General features: G+C 47.7%; 1 protein-coding gene across 2 annotated transcripts in view; it reads right to left on the bottom strand.

The window, feature by feature from the left end:
* The window catches only part of IL1RAP (interleukin 1 receptor accessory protein), a 55,444-nt gene extending 39,506 nt beyond the window's left edge, over positions 1-15,938 (bottom strand). For both annotated transcript variants that reach the window (XM_050964813.1, XM_050964814.1), the window contains exons 1-2: positions 15,862-15,938; positions 13,815-14,115 (exon numbers count right to left, since the gene is read on the bottom strand). In XM_050964813.1, the coding sequence (XP_050820770.1) occupies positions 13,815-13,933 (119 nt within the window). In that variant the 5' untranslated portion in view covers positions 13,934-14,115; positions 15,862-15,938. The remainder of the gene's footprint in view (positions 1-13,814; positions 14,116-15,861) is intronic.
* Between the last annotated feature and the right edge of the window lie 1,058 nt (positions 15,939-16,996).

The following is a 16,996-nucleotide window of genomic DNA, read 5'->3' as shown; positions in this document are numbered from 1 at the left end:
CTCAGAATTAAGAGCCAGACCCCTAGGAACAATGACACAGGCCCCTAATGCCCAGTCTAAGCCAACACTTACTGCCGGAACTTGCCCCACTAAAGGTAATGGGAGTTTTGCAAATTCAGGAGGATGCTACTCCGCTCTCTGTACACGCATTGTTACCTGGAGTTCTCATGCAACACCCAGAATCGCTCACTGTTTTACAAAGTATCCAACACCAGGGCAAAAAATACCGTCAGAAGTAACTACAGCCTTTTCTGTCCAAAGAACCTGCGCCCATTCTAAAGGACAACAATGCTGTATTTTCCACTACGCTGCCTCTGTCCTTGAGCCCCTCTAAAGACCTGACGGGTTTTTACTTTTCGCAGAGAAGCCACGTTACTGCACATGGAACGAACGCTCCCCTCAAAGACTTCCCACTAAGTGCTCCGGCTGAGAGGGCCATTAAAGTTAATGGGACACTTCAGGGGGGTAAATAGTCTCCAGATGGCAGGAGCAGGGTGTGCACTGTGCATGTTGCTTTCTCCCTGCAATTCTCTCCAGGATCAATCCTGCAAGGCGCTGAGTAGCTCTGAGCACTCTCAGCTCCCACTGCCTTTGATGGGAGGTTAATACTCTCAGCCCAAGAGAAGGGCTGCAGCCGGGGAAAAGCTAGCAAGGTGGATTGAGCCGGTGTGCCAAGTTTGGTGAGAAATTGGTTTCATCCCTTTATCGGCTTTCATTTCTCCCCTGTGAATTCGGTCCTTGGGGAAAGCAGCCCTGGAGGAAGACAGTGAGCAGCACCGCACAAGCTTCTGGGATGCACATATCTCGCTATGGTACTTATCTGGGCCCTCGCCACCATGGGATCTGAGACCCTCATACGTTCATCCTCCTGGCACCCCTGCGAGGTGGAGCAGGGAACTAAGCCTGGGTCTCCCACGCCATCGGCTATCCGCCCCCATCAGTGCACCTCAAGCCAGGCCAGAAAGGAGCTGACCTCTTGGGGTGAGAAGCTAGTTCAGTCTCTGGCCGTCCTGCTGAGACTGACAACAAGGAGCACAGCTTGCTCTGTCTTGTACTGCCTAGATGTACCTGGAAGGGCTCCAGGGAAGCACTGGGCTAGAGGATTCAGCTAAACAGGTGATAGATTCAGGCTAGGCGCTCTCACAGCTCCACCTTGTGCTCCATTCGTTTGCCGGTAGGACAAAACTACCCTTTCTCCCTTGGGTTCTCAGGTCTCCGTAGCAATTGACTTGCTGCAGAGGAACTAGAATTCTGGAGGGGTGCACCCAGGGGTGTATGCCATGTTCTCGCCAGGGCTCCCGGCAATGGGGTAGGCTGAAGGGGCAGTAGGGCCAGAGACCCAGCACTCCATAGATTCCTTCCTCAATGGATGGCTTCCAGTGGCCGGCACAGCCTCTGCACAGTGCTGTGTGGTAGGAGGAAAGGATTCCTTTTTTCACCTCATCAGAGGAGGTCTCTCTTATCATTTACAGATAACACACCCACTCAGAGCTCAGCTCCTCTGGAGAACCTGGCTCACACCTTGCACTGGACAAGGGTTGAAGACTGACAAGAAGCAATGGGCTTAAATTACAACAAGGATGGCTTAGATTGGACATTAGGAAAAATTTTAAGCCCTGGAATAAATTGCCTAGGGAGGTTGTGGAATCTCCATCACAGAAGATTTTTAAGAGCAGTTTGGACAAACACCTGTCAGGGATGGTCTAGATAATACTCAGTCCTGCCATGAGTGCAGGAGACTGGACTAGAGACCTCTCGAGGTCTCTTCCAGTCCTACAATTCTATGGCTGGATGCTTAGTTAAGATTTTTTTATCCTGGCATTCAAGGGATACAAAAAAAGAATATAGTTAAAGCAAAGAAACTAAGAAAACCAGAGAGGGGGAAAAGAGACAGCCAACAAAGGCAGCTGCAAAGGAAAAGATAAATGCACTAACGGAAGCTGGGAAAAGGCCCTTCAGCCCTTAAGGACATATTCTTGCTTTTCAATATCTGCAGGAGTAAATCGAACAATGAAGGGAATAACTGCAGCATAAACTATCTGGGCTCCATTTAGCTGGGACTTACTGTGGTTTCTTTCGGACCAGATCACTCTTCCAGAGGCGATTCTGGCATTGAATGACACTGCCTTTTGTTAGAATTTCTGCACACACCTCCCAGGAAGCAAACCATTAGTGTGGTGCGTTTGCACCTTCCACCGAGAGCTCTTCAGAGCAGCCTAATGTCACACTGGACTGTGCTGAGAGCATGAGCAAGAGCAGGCGCTGTGGGTTTTCAGACCCCAGCGTTCCCTCTCTGGGAAGCTGTATGCTCATTAAAGTCTCCCTTTGCAGGAAGCTTTTAAGAAGGCAATAGGGGGAATAACCACAACAGTCCAATACTGAATACACCGGCCAGTCCACTACACACAGAGTACCCTAATCTCAGAGGCAGTCATGCTGGCCGAATTCAGCCCTTAGAAAAACACATGCATCTCACCTGAAGGTCAAATCCACCCCTGCTGGGACTATACTACAGCCAGTGGAGTTACATCTGGCATGAATTAAGCCCAGAATCTGGCCCCATGTCACCAGTGACACAGAAGAAGCAGCGAGACAGGATGATCTAGCGACACGTTAAGAATAAAAGGCCCTGATGAAGGCCCAAAACAATTGCCTATCACCACTGAAAGGATGGTACAGTGCTTAGAGAACTAGCATAGGATTTGGAAGACAGGTTCATTTCCCTGCTTTGCCACAGACTTCCTGTGTGACCCCAGGTGAGTCACTTAACATCCGTGCTTCAGTTTCCCTCTGTACAATGGGAATAATAGCACTGCTACACAGAGCCGATGGGAGGATAAATACTAGAAGTGGCCAGGAATTTTTGTCTTGAAAATTCTTTCATTTCCCATTCTATTTTATTTTAAATGTCAAAATCAGAGTGAAACGTTTTGACTGTACTGAACATGGGGGAACTTCATTTCATGGGCAAGTTTTGAAATTACATGCACACATCAGCTATCAAGCAGCCATTTGTGGGAGCATTTCAGTGTCCAGGCATCCAGCCATGGCATTCTGTTCTTTACATCTGAAAAGCAATGAAATGAAAAACTTCCAGCGGTGCACCAGAGAGCCAGTGGCTCAGACCCTCCACGACACGAGACATGATTGTTCTGTTTGGAACAGCAGTGCGATGGTCAAACGGCGGTTTTGACACCCCTCAGATATCTAGCCCATACTGGAAAATAAATTTACGTCTAAAGGATGTGGGGGAAACAAGACAACTGCAACCAATGCAGCTTGAAGCTCCGAGGCTATTTGAGGACCCAGGAGTGAGATTGCTCCCTCACCAGCAGAGGTCCCATTAGCTTTGGTGGAATCCAGTACATCAATCTGACTGTCAGGGAACCAGAGGAGTTCTAGAAAACTAGAAAAGATCTAGCTCATCGGTGCTGCCAGTGAAGAAATGCTCCTGGCTATTGCATTTCTGGGGCTTTTGCCAGCCGAGAGTGTCACCATTACTTCCTCTCCTAGACTATTTCATACTCCTTATAGATCACAGTCTCAGGAAGTGTCCTCAGAGGTTTTTTTTAATTTCATCCCTTTATTCCTAGCTACATCTTATCTGCCTCACTGCATCTCCCTCCTTGGCCTTGGCACCTTTCAGACTTTTGCAGACTGCACTACAAGAATCGATATTCCATTCCCAGCATGCCCCAATGACCTGGGTCTGTCAGCAGCAATCCCCTCACATGCTGACTACAGCCAGCTGAGAATTTTTCAACAAAACTTTTTTCTCCCAGCCAAAAATACTGATTTGTCAAAACCAGAACTGTCTGTAGGAAAGAGCTAATTCTGAGGAATTTGCCAACTCAATACAGTTGGAAAAAAAAGTGTTTTAAAATTGTCATAAACAGGACATTTTGATATTTTTCCACATGAAAGTTTTGGTTTTCTGGTTCAAAATGACTTTTTGTTGCAAAGTTTCACTTAATATTAAAAAACAGATTAAAAATAGGGAAAAAAAAAGATCAAAATCCATGGGCATGGAGGATAGGTCCATCAGTGGCTTTAGCCAAGGTGGTCAGGGATGAACACCATGCTCTCGGTGTCCTTAAGCCTCTGACTGCCAGATACTGGAACTGGATGACAGGGGATGGATCACTTGATAATTGCCCTGTTCTGTTCGCTCCTTTGGAAGCATCTGGCACCGGACACTGGGCTAGATGGACCACTGGATCCGACCCAATATGGCCGTTCTTATAAATTGAATTGGAACATTTTGAAATTATCAGAACAAAACATTTTGATTGACCTGAACTGAATTTTTTTTCAGTTTGTCAGTTCATGAAAATATAGCATAAAAATCAATAATTAATTTTTTCTTCCTGATTTGGGGGAGGAATTCTTTTTTAAAATCTCATACATTCTGGTGGGACAGAAACCTGTCTACTCCCTATGTTAACACCTCACAAATCTCTCCAATTCTCTGCCCACCCTTTGACCCAGCAAGTCACTCGTCCAGACATCAGTGAAGAAAAGTTCCCGTGTCACAATGTCCCATTTCAAGAACCATGAAGTGTCATTTTTTCCCCATCCTCTGCTGTGCAATCACCACCAAACCCCACGCATGTTGCTACATCTCCAGCTCCGCAACCAGGCCTACACAGACCATTTTCAATAGCTCAGGCGTCTTCTCCACTGGGGTGGGAGCCAACAGTGGAGCTACACCAGTATCAGTCCCTAGCAAAGACAGTTTACACTCATGCAGCATGATTTCCACTAGTTCAGTGCACCCTGATGAAAGCTGCACTGGTATAAACCATCCAGGGATTTGCAGCACCAGCAGCATAACTGCCTCACTGACTAAAATTCCCGTGTAGACAAAACCCAAGTGTTTGAGACCTTAGCTGAGAAGCAATGCTGACTTTTTTGTAAACCAAGTATCCATTTTTCTTCGGAGTGTGTCTACAATTTCCTTATCTTATAGCAGACACAAGACAGCAATGGCTATTGTTGAAGCTGCATCTGTTATAATCCTTTGTTTCACACATTCCTCCTTTTAGGACTGAGCTTTTCCACACTTGGGGTCTGTCCCAACTTCCATCTGAAGATTCCCATTGGCTTGGGTGGGTTTTGGATTGGGCCCTATGTCTCTGCTAGAAGGCAGATTTGATGTTATTTATATATTGATTTTTCTTAAAATCCCTATAGCCACTTGCAATTCAGCGAGAGTGAAAATAAATAGCTCAAAAAGACCCATTAACCTCTTGGCAGCCAATTCAAATGCAGCGTAGGTGAGGGGCCGAGGAGCACTGGTAAGGCAGCTGGGACAGTGACATGCTGCTAGTATTTTAACAAGGGGTCCCTGCAAAGCAGTGTCCCAGTTAGCCTCTGTCAAAGCCCATGCAAGGGGGTAGGGCCAAGCAAACTGCTGAGGGGCCCAAGCATGGGACAGTGCAATCTTTTCATTCCCCTCCCGCTCCCCCATTTAAACAAAACCACCTGCTCATAATCGTAACAAGGGAAAGAGGAGACACCAATGGGGAAACAAACTCATCAGAGGGCGGGATTTTTGCTGACTAGGTTTATACTTTATTCCTGAAAAAACACACTAAGGGCACTGAGCTGTGTTAATGGGAAGCGGTGAGTGAAGGAGAGACCTGATACGTGGTGCAATCTAATGCACTAAGGAGGGCTGAAGGGTTAGGATCTGCATTCTATTTTCTCCAGCACAGACTTCCTGTGGGACCTTCAATAAGTCACTTAGCCTCTCGGTGTGCCAGTTCCTCATCTGCAGAATGGGGATAATAGAACTGTGCTACCTTATATAGGTGTTGGGAGCTCAAATACCACACAGATTGTGAGGCTGTCAGATACCATGGTGATGGTGGCCAGGTAAATCTGCTGAATGGATGGATTATGACAGCAAAACAAATCTGCTCTTGAGAAGAATTTTTAAGAGCCCTGAAGACAGATGGTCGCTGGCGGGAGGGGGTCAGGGATGAGCTCCCTAAATTGATAGGGAGGATTTTAACAAGGGGGATTCCAGATGGCCCCAAGGTATCCCCAGCTCACCACTGAGCATGGGAAACCTGTCCTGGCCGTGCCTGTGCTTACCTGCCCAGAGGACACAACTCCAGCCCTCAGGGCTGTCCATGCAGCACCCTTCACTAGCAGTATTAAATGTACCTTGAAACAAAGTGACTCTAAAATACCATGGAAAGCATCTAGCGAGCAGCCTTCTAGCAGAACCAGTCTCTCGTGGTATGTCAGGGAGAATGATTGATTTCAGGAGGTCAATGGATTTATCCCCCGAGCTGAAGGACAAACAAAAGGTAATGTATGCATTGCTGACATTTCCAGAGGCTGCAAGGCGCAGGGACAAGGCAGACAACCAACTTCAGGCTAAACCCACCCTCCCCGTCTGCGAGTTCCAAGTGTCTCATTCCTGGGGTTTTCAAGTCTCAGCTGCCAGGAAGTGGGTGCTTTATTACTGTAAAATCTGCATCACACACAACCAAGCCCTGCAGCTTCCTTACTGCTCAGCCACTGAATTCCTTTAGAAAGATCTATGCACACACCAAAAATTACGATTGGCACTTCTCCTTTCGCCCCAGCAAACACCCGTTCAGCGCACCCAGTGGATATGGAAAGGGCTCCTTTGAATTTCACTGCTGTATGTTGTTATGGCCCTGAGCTAAGCGGTGAGCCTGAAAAACCATGGCCAGTTGCACAGCATGATTCACTAGCGTTGAGCTGTAGCAATCTCAGTACAAAGCGAGAGAGGAGGAGGACAGCGGCCCTGGAGCAACATGCTCACCCCCTTTGGCAACCACCACTTGGACTCTCTGTAACACAGGGAGTCCAGTAAGGATGGACGCACTGTGTTTGCCAAGTGGCAGGGTTGCTGGATTCGGTGAGCTAGGTATTCCCAGCCCCTCTGTGTGGATCCAGTCTCCCATCCCATACTCTTACTGATGACTATTTGCTCTGCCGGGATGCCTAGGCACCCCAGGCAGGGATCAAGGCACCTCTGTCCTGGGTGCTTCACACTCCCCACAAAAAGCTAGTCCCTGCCCCAAACAGCCGACAGTCCCATAGTCAGCGCTCCCAGCCCAGGTCTGCCCGGCCCTGTCGGCTGCATGTGGTTACTGAATTCCATAGGGACTCTGGCTCCAGCTGAAGCTCCAGGCTCCTCCTCTGACACAGAGCTCAAGGAAGGGGGAGAGGTTCTCACTGGAGGACAGGGAAAGATGAATATGGCTGGGCTGAGCTCCTACCCTCCCCAGAACGGGCCTCGGGGTCCCCACTCACACTGAGCCATGATCTTGAAGGGCTGCCCATTGGCACTGTTCTCCCCACACCTTGGCTACCCCTCCCAGCCACCCGGACTAGCTGCCCACACCCTGGCCTCTCTCACTAAGGCGGTGCTCACCCCCGCCCGACATGCTCTGCGGCTTCTCAGACACAGCGTAGAGGACTCCAGCAGGGAAGCTGCAGCTGGCAGGGTGCACACCTCTCTGAAGACACCCGCCCGGAATCGATGCAGGTCGGTGGGCAGGGAAGGGCTAGGTGGGCATTTTCTGGGAACCAGCAGGGGAGAACAGGACCAGCTCAGACCATCAATGTCCCCTTCAGACATTGAGTAAAGGTCCTGGGCTCAGCACAGCCCATCATTCTGGTAGGAGTATGCGTGGTGGAAGGGAGGGGCAGAAATAGGCCCCACAGTCGCAGAGCACGTCCCTGTCCAACATCCTCTTCTTGGTGTTATAGCTGGCAGGAGGATGTTATTTGTCTGAAGGCGGCAGAGTGTCAGACAGACCCCCAAAGTATTCCCCACGCCACTGTTCCACCCCGCCTGCCGGCGCCTGCCTCTAGCTGAACTGTTACAAGCAAGGGTGGCTAAGCTAAGTGTTTCAAGAGCCAAGAGACAGACTTTGTGCAAGAGCGTGTGCTTACTCAGCGTGCACCAACCTCCACCTCTTTGCCAGCCTGACCGAGTTATGCAAAATATTTAGGAGGAAAATAAATCATTTATCTGCATTTAAAATTTGTTTCCAAAGCCCTAGACTTAGGGGTAAAAGATTTCTGCGCAGCTCAGGGCTTTTTATCTGCAATCACTGACAAATTTAAGTGGGCTGCGGCAGGATTCTTTTCGTTTGGTTGGGGTTTTCTTTGGTTTTGCACTGTGCCTACCTTTTGCAATGTGGTACTAATTAAAGCAGGGGACTAGGAGGTAGGATTCTGCTCCCAGCTCTGCACGTGATTTGCTCTGCCCTTGACTATGTCTCTTAGGAAAAGCTTTCTAACTTAGGGTTCCTCCAGTTTTGCTTGACCAACGTGAGACACCTAAGTCCTGACTTTCAGAGGTATAGAGCACCTATGGTAGTCAACCCTTCTGATAATCAGGACCATGGTGACTCAGACTGGGCAATGGGAGTCAGGTGTCTACATACCTTTGAGGATCTGGGCCCCCAAAACTGAGATGCCCTAAATTAGCGGATGCTTATGAGAATTTGGACCATAAGCTTTCCATGCTACACTTTCCCCACCTAGCTAAGGAGTACAATAATACCTTCCTACCTCACAGGGGAAGCATGAATCTTAATCAATGTTTTTAATGTGCTTAGAGATGTGAGGCTATTAAATACCATGCAGGTGCAAAATATTTGATTAATTCCCTTAGCTCTGTAGGCAGTGGTGGGGTTATAGATGAATGCACCAGTTACCCACCACTGAAAACATGGGTTTAAATCCTGATTAAATAACAACAATTATTTAGCAACTCTCCTTAGAACAAACTGTCCCTGGCAGGTTGCTGGGCAAATGGGAAGCCCCAGCAGATGGATGCAATAGAAACGCAATTTATTGCTGGGAAAAAATAGACGTCTTTCAGTAAAACCTTTGCCGGAATAAGGGCTTTTTCCTGTTCTCATAGACGTCAGTAGCTAAATAATGACTGACTTCAGCATGAGCAAGATTGAGCTGCTAGGTTTATTAAAAAGGATGTTGAGTATGTGCCCAAATGCATTTTGTAAATCTAACTATATTCCTCTTTGTTTCTTAAATGATTAAAAAAGCCAGATTAAATATCACCATGAGCATCTTAAATCAAGCAACAGAACATTTGGCCTCGTTCCAAATCACAATGTAACACCTTAAACCACTAGTGTTAACCTAACAGATGGGAATGATTTTTACCTGTTCAAAAATCTGATTCCCCTCTGGTGGAATTAATAGCAATTAGGTCATTGTTTATACCTAGTACCAAAGGTAAAACTACAAGGGTAAACAAAAAGGAAAAGGCAAAACAAACATAAAATCCCTCTGAGGAAAAATGTAGCGTGCTTCTTAATAACCCTGGTATAAATATATAGCTAGATAAGGTTACGTGCATCATGCTGATCAATACTGTCTCATTGTTTCCTGGTATTCTCGCATCCGTCTACATCCAGCTGTTGTCTCTTGTCTTAGGCAGGAAGCCGTTTGGGGCAAGTAGTGTCTTTTTGTTCTGTGTTTGTACAGCACCTAGCACAATGGGCCATGTCTAAGGCCCCTGGGCACAAATAAATAACAATAATAATAATAATAATTAGGGCTGTCGATTAGCCATGGTTAACTCACATGATTAACTCAAAAAAATTAATTGTGATTAATGGCACTGTTAAACAATAGGATACCAATTGAAATTTATTACATATTTTGGATGTTTTTCTACATTTTCAAATATATTGATTTCTATTATACCACAGAATACAAGGTGTACAGTGCTCACTTTACATTATAATTTTTTATCACAAATATTTGCACGATAAAAATGATAAAAGAAATATTTTTCAATTCACTTCATACAAGTACTGTAGCGCAATCGCTTTATTGTGAAAGTGTAATTTACAAATGTAGATTTTTTTTGTTACATAACTGCACTCAAAAACAAAGAATGTAAAACTTTAGGGCCTACAAGCCCACTCAGTCCTACTGCTTGTTCAGCCAATCGCTAAGACAAACAAGTTTGTTTACATTTATGTGAGATAATGCTGCCCACTTCTTATTTACAATGTCACCTGAAAGTGAGAGCAGGCGTTCACACGGCACTTTTGTAGCCGATGTTGTAAAGTATTTACGTGTCAGATATACTAAACATTTGTGTGCCCCTTTATGATTCGGCCACCATTCCAGAGGAGATGCTTCCATACTAATGATGCTCGTTAAAAAAATAGTGTGTTAATTAAATTTGTTACTGACCTCCTTGGAGGAGAATTGTATGTCTCCTGCTCTGTTTTACCCACATTCTGCCAGTCTCGGATGATGACTCAGCACGTTTGTTTTACGAACACTTTCACAGCAGATTTGACAAAACCCAAAGAAGGTACCAATGTGAGATTTCTAAGGATAGCTACAGCACTCGACCCCAGGTTTAAGAATCTAAAGTGCCTTCCAAACTCTGAGAGGGACGAGGTGTGGTGCATGCTTTCAGAAGTCTTAAAAGAGCAACACTCCGATGCGGAAACTACAGAACCCGAACCACCAAAAAACAGAAAATGAACTTTCTGCTGGTCGCATCTGACTCAGATGATGAACATGAACGTGCATTGGTCCTCTCTGCTTTGGACTGTTATCAAGCAGAACCCACTATCAGCATGGATGCATGTCCTCTGGAATGGTGATTGAAGCATGAAGGAACATATGAATCTTTAGTGCATCTGGCACATAAATATCTTGTGACGCCAGCTACAACAGTGCCTGCCATGCAAACACCTGTTCTCACTTTCAGGTGACATTGTAAACAAGACGCAGGCAGCATTACCTCCTGCAAATGTAAACAAACTTGGTTGTCTGAGTGACTGGCTGAAATAGGACTGAGTGGACCTGTAGGCTCTAAAGTTTTACAATGTTTTATTTTTTGAATGCAGTTTTTTTGTACATAATTCTACATTTGTAAGTTCAACTTTCATGGTAAAGAGATTGCACTACAGTACTTGTATTAGATAAACTGACAAATACTAGTTCTTTTGTTTTTTACTGTGAAAATATTTGTAATCAAAAATAAATATAAAGTGAGCACTGTACACTTTGTATTCTGTGTTGTAACTGAAATCAATACATTTAAAAAACAGAACACATCCAAAAATATTTAAATAAATGGTATTCTATTATTGAGTGCGATTAATACATGATTAATCTCAATTAATTTTTTAATCGCTTGACAGTCCTAATAATAATAATTAATAATGTGACATTCAGTTAGCTCTACGCATGAAGGCCAGTGTCCTGCCATCACTCATGCACATGAGTAAATTATATACAAGAATGGTCCCATTGAACTATTCACATGCATAGAGTTACTCACATGCATAAATGCAGGCAGAATCAAGGAATATGACAAAAATCATCTGTCTTGCTTTTTGATTTGTCTAATACAAGGATCCAGAAAGTTTAAGAAAACACTGTGCATCTAAATTAAAGAGATGGGAACAGATTAAACATTTCTTTTTTAACAAAGTGTCCTTGCAGTCCTGACAACACCTTAGATTACTAAAACTGAAGACTCTTCAAAAAGCCAGTTTGCTTTTTCATTATTTTTCCTGTATTTCTGCCTTTCTCAGTCACACAACAAAAACTGACACTTCAATTTCGTGTCTCTCCAGCTCCAATTTTTTCCCTGCTGTGAATGCTGCAATGTTATGGACTTTTTCCAGAGAAACATTAAATTAGCCTTATGTTTTGGGAAAAAAAGCCTACATTCAGGCCCAGATTAAGAGGATATTTGGTGTCAATCTAGCAGAAGCCTAATTTCAGGATGCTACATTCAGCTGATGGCAGCTTGTAGAGAAGTGGCCTGGGGTTACAGGCCAGGCAGCTCCACAGTTGGAAAAGGACTTGCCTGAGCTCTGCCTCCAAGTAATTTCCAGATTCCAAGGTGGCCTGGAACTGGCAGGAACAGAGAGGTCAGTTTATGCATGGCAAACATGACAACTCTCTATTCTTTCCTTCTGCCCCCGCATCTGGTCTACCTTGCTGAGACTGCACTGCTGGAAGGAACACTGGCTGTGAGCCACAGGGTGCGACCAAGTCAACAAAATAAGCAGTATTGTCCAAGGATGCAGTTCTCCGCTCTGCTTTCGTGGCAGTGAAAACCACCAGCTGTGCTGGGAGAAAGATACCTCAAGGAAGTCGTGAACTCAGATCTTCAATGCTGCAAGTGTCTGAGCTCACTGTTAGCATGGAGCCATTTGTATTTTTAGGCATATATATTTTTATTTTTTAAAGCATTTCAATTCACCTTGACTGTAAGAGTCAATGGAAGACCAGCATGGCTGAAGCAGTTGGCTGGCATATTTTACACACATCCACACACAGGTTGCAGCTTTTCTAACTATCAGCCCTGAAAACTCAGCTTGGGCTCTACGAGACAAGCTGGGTTCTTTCCTTCTCACACATCACCAGCTGTAGTAAGCATTCTGCAGGGCAAATCCTGCCTGTGCCACCCCAGAATCCTGTTAAAAGGAGAGACTGTTTGACAGCCGGCAGTGTCCTCTGCTTATCAAAGACTGAAATAAAATTCAAGGGGATGATAAGAGATGGGCAGGAATAGAAGCCAGCACTGGGGCCTCCTTTGGATTTCAGCAGGAGCTGACTGCATGGCTCCTAGTCGGAAACCCACAGTGCCTTGCAAAGTCAGCCCTGAGGAGTACAGCTCAGACAAAAATCTCCTCTCTCTCTTCTCCACCTTCTAGGATGTGCACTTCAAAAAGAGACAATCCCTGGCCTGCTGAGCCTCCCCTGGTCCTACAGCTCGCCTGGGCACTCCTTGGCCTCAGTGTCTCTCCAGCCCCCTAGGTTCCTCTTTATCCCCAGGCCCCCACTAGGCCTCTTAGTGGCCTATCACCCCCTTGTCTCCCCTCTTCACCCTTAGGCAAGTCCACAGATTCCCCTCACTTCTACATTCTCCATTCCCCCTCATGCATCCAGTCCTACCTGCCTCTGCACCTCATGCACCTTCCAGCTCCCATCACTGCAGGCTCCTCCAATTCAAACCTTTACCACAACGTTCCCTAAACCCCTCTCATCCCTAGGCTGCGCCTCAGTTTGTCCAAGGTCTCTCCTTTCTCCTGCCCATGTTCCCCTAGCCCCTTGTTTCTGCCTCAACACCATGTTCTCCACATCCCATTAATGGTGCTTCGGCCTGTTATAAATGGCTCTTTGTACTGTCTATAGTACAGTTAACAAATTATATTGGACCTCAGGCTGCAAGCCTTCTGTGTGTGTAAATCTAAGTTCAGGGAGTTCTGCTCAGGGACCAGCTGGTGACCACAAAGAAGGCAGTAGAGTTAAACACAGACTGTCAGGAAAATTAACGGCTCTAATTACATCTGATCAGGTGCGTGCTGGGATCTCAGAAATAAAAGAAGCAGTTGGTGCAATGACAAAAATAAATGAAAATAAAGCCAATTATTTAAAATAGGAAAGAACGTTTAAAACATTTTGCCAGTGCATCATTACTGGCTGAACCACAAAAGAGTGGCCAGCAGGAAGACCACAGAAGTGTGTATGCGTTTGTTTTGTTTTAGCACCTACAGACCTCAAAATCAGAGACCCTTTCTTCTAGACACTGTACAAACACATAGTGACAGACAGTCCCTGGGGGTGTTTATTAATCAACCCACGTGGAACAGATAAAAATGAACCCCACATAGGTCACAGAACTGCAGGGCTTACAAGATGTAGTCCCCATGCTTTGTCTTTCTCCCTGCTCCAACAAAACAAGCCAGACTTCATCATTTTCTCCGTAAATACTGCTATAGAATGCTTTGTATTTAAAAGCGGCTGACCTCCACAAGCACACATGGCGAAAAGGGTCCGGCTGCTGCCAGCGTCTAATCAGTTTCAGATCGTTCTCTGTATTGCCAAACAGGAGGGAACATTGCATGCTGGGATATGTCCTTTGCATTCTATTTTCATGTTGTGTCTTCAGTATGACCCACCCTCACCCTCTTCTTCTCCCCATGCACAGCAGAAGAGTGCAGTTGTTGAAGACTCTTCTGCTTGAAATGTAGATGAAAATTAAAGTTACACTCCGTGCCACTGGACGCATGGCAAGGAATCAACATGTCCAACTTCCCTGCATACACCCTAGTTCAAAGGAGAGAATTAAAGTAAACCAGTTTGCATTTCTGATAATATAGAGAGAACCCTGGTGCTGCTGCTGAAGCAGCTGAGGTTTGCTTTTGTGGCTCTTTTCACTACGAACATTTTAATACTGGGTGCATCCTCTATCAAATGTATCTTGAGCGGTTTAGTGCATCTTTCCTTTCCACCTAATTTCTACTATTCTAAGTGATCTTGGGGATCTGAAAAGCTGGTGTATTTAAATTTATTGTGCTAAAAAAAGTAAATTAAATTAAATAGCTCATTATTTACCTGGCTCTCCATTTCATGATAACAGTGATGACTTACAATGCCTTTCATCTAAGGATCTCAAAACACATTATAAACATAAATGAATTAAGCCTTTTTAACCTTTCTGCTCCCTCCTGCTCACATATTAGAGTCAGTTGAAAATTTTCAGATAAAGGGACTTTGTATGTGTGTGAATTTGTCCGTGTTTGTGATTTACTTTGTCCCTTTTTTCACCAGGTCGAATTAATTTCCCCATTTTATGGACGGGGAAACTGAGGCACCAGGCGGGAGGGGCGGGGATTAAGTGATTTACCTATGGCTACATCTCTGGCAGAGCTAGAACACAAAGAAAACGAGACTCTGTAGGATTTTTTTAAAATAAAAAACTGTTAAGATTTAACAACAACAAAATCCAACCCCCGCACATTCCGTGTTTGCAAAGTTTTCTGCAGAGGGCTGAAAGTTGGCGAAATCGCGTGGGACACAGGCCTGCAGTCCCGCAGCGCAGCTGAGCGACCGCCCACGGCCGGGCAGCCAGCAGCGCTCAGGGGCCGTTTACACGCCAGCGACCAGCCCATGGCGAGAAGTAACCCAGCCCGCCTTCCCTGGGGCTCGCAGCCGGGGTGCCACGGGCGGGGGCTCCCCGACTCCAGCCCCGGAGAGGATCGGGAGGGGAGACGAGCCCCCGCAGCCGCCCACGATGCCCAGCTGAGCAAGGAGGAATCGATCCGGAGCCCCGGACCCACTGCTGCTGCTGCGTGCGCCTCCACATCTGGCGCTGAGGGATCCCACATCTAGGACCCCATCTGGCACTGCAGCACCCCCCATCTGGGACCTCCCATCTGGTGCTGCGGGACCCCACATCTGGGACCCCCACATCAGGCGCTGCAGGACCCCACATCTGGGACCTCCACACCTGGCGCTGCGGGGCCCCCCATCTGGGACCTCCCATCTGGCGCTGCGGGGCCCTCCATCTGGGACCCCCACATCAGGCGCTGCAGCACCCCCCATCTGGGACCCCCACATCAGGCGCTGCAGGACCCCACATCTGGGACCTCCACACCTGGCGCTGCGGGGCCTCCCATCTGGGACCTCCCATCTGGCGCTGCGGGGCCCCCCATCTGGGACCCCCACATCAGGCGCTGCAGCACCCCCCATCTGGGACCCCCACATCTGGCGCTGCGGGGCCCCACATCTGGGACCCCATCTGGCGCTGCAGCACCCCCCATCTGGGACCTCCCATCTGGCGCTGCGGGACCCCTCATCTGGGACCCCCATCCGGTGCTGCGGGGCCCCACATCTAGGACCCCCTCTGGCGCTGCAGCACCCCCCATCTGGGACCCCCCATCTGCCGCTGCGGGACCCCTCAGATGGGACCCCCATCTGGTGCTGCGGGCTCCCACATCTGGACCATACAGCTGGCGCTGAGGGACCCCCCCAGCGCCAGCCCGCCCGCAGCCCCCGGCCCGGCTCACTCACCTGCCCCGGGGCCGCGCAGGCGGAGGGTCCCGCACCCAGCGCACCACGAGCGCCGCCGCTTCTTTCCTTTTCCTTACGGCGCCTTCCCAGCCGCCCAGCGCCCCGCCCAGACTCCGCCCACCGTGGGGCTGATTGGCCCGACCCTCCAGTGACGTCTTATTATGCAAACGAAGGAGGGTTTCCTTCCTCTCGGCGAGGCGGAGCTTTCCCGGCAGCCGGGAGACTGGCTTGCGCCAGGAGCGCTCCAGCTGTGCGCGGGGAGGCAGGGGCGGAGATCTTGCCTGCCAGATGTGCCGGGAAAGGGGAGGAGGGGTGCAGGGAATGTTCCCTTCCAGATGGAACAGCCCGAGAAGGGAAATTCTGCCTTGCCAGATGTGCAAAGGGGAGAGGGGTCGGGGAGGATCATTCCCTTCCAGATGTGCAGCGCCAGAGGCGTCGCTCTGCCCTTCCAGATGTGGCAGATGTGCAGCAGAAGAAGGGAGATTCTGTCCTTACAGGTGGACCAGCGTGGGGGAGGCGAGGGGATTCTTTCTTTCCCGATGTCCCAATATATATATATCTAAATAAATAAAAGCAGGAGACTTTTTCTCTTCCAGATGCTCCAGCTGTTCTGCAGCAGGGAGGGGATTCTGCCCCTCCCAATGGTCTTGCATTCACACAGCTGGAGGTTGGGAAGAACACCGCTGAGGCATCAGGGATGGCGAGGGGGAGGGACTGCTGTGTTCTCTGGCCCTTCATCCCTAGCCCCCTGCTTGTCTCATACACACCCCTTCAACCACCTGGAGTGACAGAGCTGGAGAAGTCGGGCTGGAACTAGGTGTAAGTATCTTGTTGAAAACACCCTGCAAAAAATCTGTCCTCGCAATTCTTTTAAACTGCCTTAAAATGAATGCAAATAAGGAAGGCGTCACAGATCTGCCAGGCATCTCAAGCTGGGCCCCTGGGCCAGGTGGGTTGAGGGACAGACAAGCCTTCTGGAGGCAGAAGAGCACCTTGAGGGGACAAAGGATGGACAGACATGCTTGCTAGGAGGCTGTAGAGCCATGCTAGGGACTCAGTCTCTCACTGCAGCAACAGAACCGGAGGGAGAAGGGAAGCCAGGATTGTGGTGACTCTTCTCCCAGAGCTGACGCTT

This window comes from Gopherus flavomarginatus, chromosome 8 (assembly GCF_025201925.1).
Source record: "Gopherus flavomarginatus isolate rGopFla2 chromosome 8, rGopFla2.mat.asm, whole genome shotgun sequence".
In the NCBI taxonomy this organism is placed as follows: domain Eukaryota; kingdom Metazoa; phylum Chordata; order Testudines; family Testudinidae; genus Gopherus; species Gopherus flavomarginatus.
Note: the sequence above shows the minus strand (reverse complement) of the source record. Positions and strands in the feature narration are given on the sequence as shown.